Source organism: Halyomorpha halys, unplaced genomic scaffold (genome assembly GCF_000696795.3).
Source record: "Halyomorpha halys isolate HHAL.00 unplaced genomic scaffold, Hhal_1.1 Scaffold51.1, whole genome shotgun sequence".
Classification (NCBI taxonomy): domain Eukaryota; kingdom Metazoa; phylum Arthropoda; class Insecta; order Hemiptera; family Pentatomidae; genus Halyomorpha; species Halyomorpha halys.
This window is the reverse complement of record NW_027108122.1, coordinates 2396474-2399773: the sequence shown is the minus strand read 5'-3', so window position 1 is coordinate 2399773 and position 3300 is coordinate 2396474. Positions and strand designations below refer to the sequence as shown.

General features: G+C 29.9%; 1 protein-coding gene across 2 annotated transcripts in view; it reads right to left on the bottom strand.

Annotated features, from left to right (window-relative positions):
* Positions 1 to 2504, bottom strand: part of LOC106691367 (hsp70-binding protein 1) — an 8854-nt gene extending 6350 nt beyond the window's left edge. The window contains exon 1 of one of the 2 annotated variants that reach the window (XM_014437113.3): positions 2155 to 2504. In XM_014437113.3, coding sequence (XP_014292599.1) covers positions 2155 to 2316 — 162 coding nt within the window. In that variant the 5' untranslated portion in view covers positions 2317 to 2504. Of the gene's footprint in view, positions 1 to 1611; positions 1758 to 2154 lie in introns of those variants that run through there. The other variant, XM_014437118.3, reaches the window with a different exon arrangement.
* Between the last annotated feature and the right edge of the window lie 796 nt (positions 2505 to 3300).

The window sequence follows — 3300 nt, the reverse complement described above, 5'->3', positions numbered from 1 at the left end:
AGTTGGGCCTTATCATGAAAATATGTATGAATGTATAAAAGCATTTCACAGATATCCTTAATGGACCCAAATAATAACATTCTTCAATGACACCTGTGGGCATTCAAGTTTACTATTAGCAGTAATTCATGTCAAACGTTGGTGGCTTAAATCCCCTCATGGACTATTCATGGATTATTTTTTTTTGTCCACGATCTTGGCGTTAGCATTAAGCTTAGTAATTTTGACTCTTCAATTCTTACTGGATCTTTAATAAAATTTGTTTTTAAAAAGTGAGAGGTTTCAAAGCTCTGACAGAGGTTAATAGGCGGATCTAGATGATACATATTGAGTTTTAAAGCCCACAAATGAATTTGTTTTGAGATAATGCACGTTGGAAATGTGTACATGAAATTGTTGAGAGGAGCTTATTAAATTAGTAATATTAACAATGTAACATACTGTACTCAAGAGCTTTAGCTGAGGCTTCGTTTTAACTTTGACATTTTTAATTTTACAAAAAGGTTTCTAAAAATTTTTGATAATAATAATAATTAACATTTACCTTCTTTTTTTTTTAATTTACAATTAAGTAAAGTTCTCCTGGGGAAATGTGCATTCCAAAATTTTTAAAACTTTTTTTTTTAACTAAATATATTTAAAACAACGCGCTAAAAAGTTGAGGTAAATTTAAGCAAAATGCAAACTAGGCTGACACACCAATACTAATTGGTCACCTCATGAAAACTGAGTATCTAGAAAAATTCATGAATACCTGCTTTCAACTCTTTGCATATAGAAAAAACATAAAATAAATTATCTGGAACCTTTTTTTAATTAAATTATTCGATTTGATATGAACTCGCTATATTATTTTATATTTATTAATCTAAGTGACAATCATTATACATATTTTAAAAGTAATCTTACTTTTCAAACTAATGTAATATATATGTTTATAAACAAAACAAAAGTTTTTATTAAAATTCCTTGTTGGTAATAGAATATTCTTCTTCTTACAACAAAAACATTTGTCCGATATTTACAAACAACTGCATAACAATTTGTTTGAAAATTAGTATCTTTGGTCTAGGAGTTTTGCTAACTCCAGGAATCAAAAAATTAGAAATATTTACCAAGAAAACTTATCTATGTTCTTTTAGACAAGTTGTGTTTGACAAAAGTGAATTAGTTCAAATTTAAAATAAAAAAATCTTGTAAAAGGTCCCTTAGATTTTTTAAAACGTTATTGCTCAGCTAAAAAAGTAACAAATATTTGAATGGGGATAATGTAGCTTTAAACAAGAAAGTTGAGTTGAGTTGAGTATTTAAAATATCATGGATTTAGTTTCATCATACTAATTGGTTCAAATTTGGAGAAGAGAAATTCATGATTAACTGTCATTAATTTTCATTTCTCCATTTAATCGGAGATTACCTTTCCCGAAACTTGTTTATGAAAAATTCTCTCTTATCAAATGTTAAAAAGGTTATATAACATATATGGCAAGAGTTCATAAGCTATTCAAACATGAAGGGTCGGTGTGTATTCACACTTCTACATGATGCCCTATTGTTCTAAGTATCTTACTATGTTAGAGAAGCACGCTTGGAAACTATTACCAAACATACATTATATTCTTGCTGCCAAACCCTCATATCAATAGATAAAATCCAACACCATTCTATGTTGTCTTTAAATTCTTACAATGATAGAATGGGCAATTTCAATAAGCCAAGTTATTAAATTAGTAATATTAACAATGTAACATACTGTACTCAAGAGCTTTAAATTCATAATGTGTGTCTAAATAATTTTGGGCTCTTCATTAATATAAAGCACCAAAACAAGTTTAAAATAAAAAGGTTAAACACAAAACAAAAGCTAAATAAATTAAAACTGACAATTTTTATCAGGTTATCAGTGATAATGCAAAATAGAAAAATCACTCATGTTTTCGAGAGTATATTCCAGAAATGTAATAACAGAATAAATGAAGATCACTTAACTGTTTCAATAAAAAAAAAAAAAAACTGTTTTAATGATATAGAAACAGGGGTTTAGATAAAATGAGTTGAGGGCTACCTCTCTTATGATAAAGAAAACCCTTACATGCCATTAAACCATTACTAAAATACCATTTTCAGTTTTAATTGTCAAATCTTATGGGTTACCTCGGGATCCATAGGACTAACATCATTATTATTGGAAGTGGAATTGTCTCCAGTTTCAACAGCATATCTCAAAAGGTCTTGTAAATTCCTAGGAGGTCTGGGATCAGCAACTGTCGGAACACTAACAAGAGCATTATTTCTACTACTACTTGGCTCTGACATTTTGTCAAATCAAACGTTAATAAGGACAACAAATTAACAAAAGTAATAATATTTTCCCCGCGGCAACAGGAGGTCGACAAATAGTAAACATTAATCCAAAGAGGTCGCAAGGTTCAAAGTTGTACCTGTAAAGTTCTAACATATACTAAGAGCAACAGTAATAAAGTTAAAATTTTGGAATGAACTAACAGGTAACTATAAAGTTTAGCCCATATGACCTATATTTTTTGAGATTATACTACTGGAATAGTTAGTACTAAAAGCATAAAGTTAATTTTCATATGAATTCCATAACAGTGAAGAATAAACCCAATAAACAATCGCTCAGATTTGATAGATGGTTTCTTTCTAGAAACATGCTATAATTAGGAAGGTAATGGTTATATATCATCATTGTGCGAGCCATTGGTGGAACCTTGTTGTTAACTATTTGAATTCAGTCGTTTCATTGGCAATAATTTATAGTAGCGAAATCCTGTCTACGTCAATACAATAAACGACTTCCCATGACGGGTAATTCTGCATTATTAGGGAGGATTTCCATATGGGGAGAACTAAGGTTTCGATCTTCATCGGAAGAATTGATCTTACCGCCGCACACAGCACACGCATAAGACAAAACGAAAACAAAGATTATTGCCGATAACTTTATTTGAATTCAAAACATTAATAATAATTTAACGTCTAAATACCATCTAAAAAAAATAAAATAAAAACTATTGACGACTATATATTAATAGTACCAACTGAAACTCATTTCAATACACATCTCCATAGGAAGTCCCAGCACTCATTAAATCCTTAAACATCACGAGGGTGTCTTCGTGATAATATAACCCAGATAATATAGCGTCAAAATTAATTAAAAAAACTTCCCAAAACATCAATTATACACCCCATCAAAATTCTGAATAGCTGTCATCAGTCTTAACTACTTCCCAGGCGACTGGAAAACCAACACCTTTAGTAAAACCGCGTTAAGAT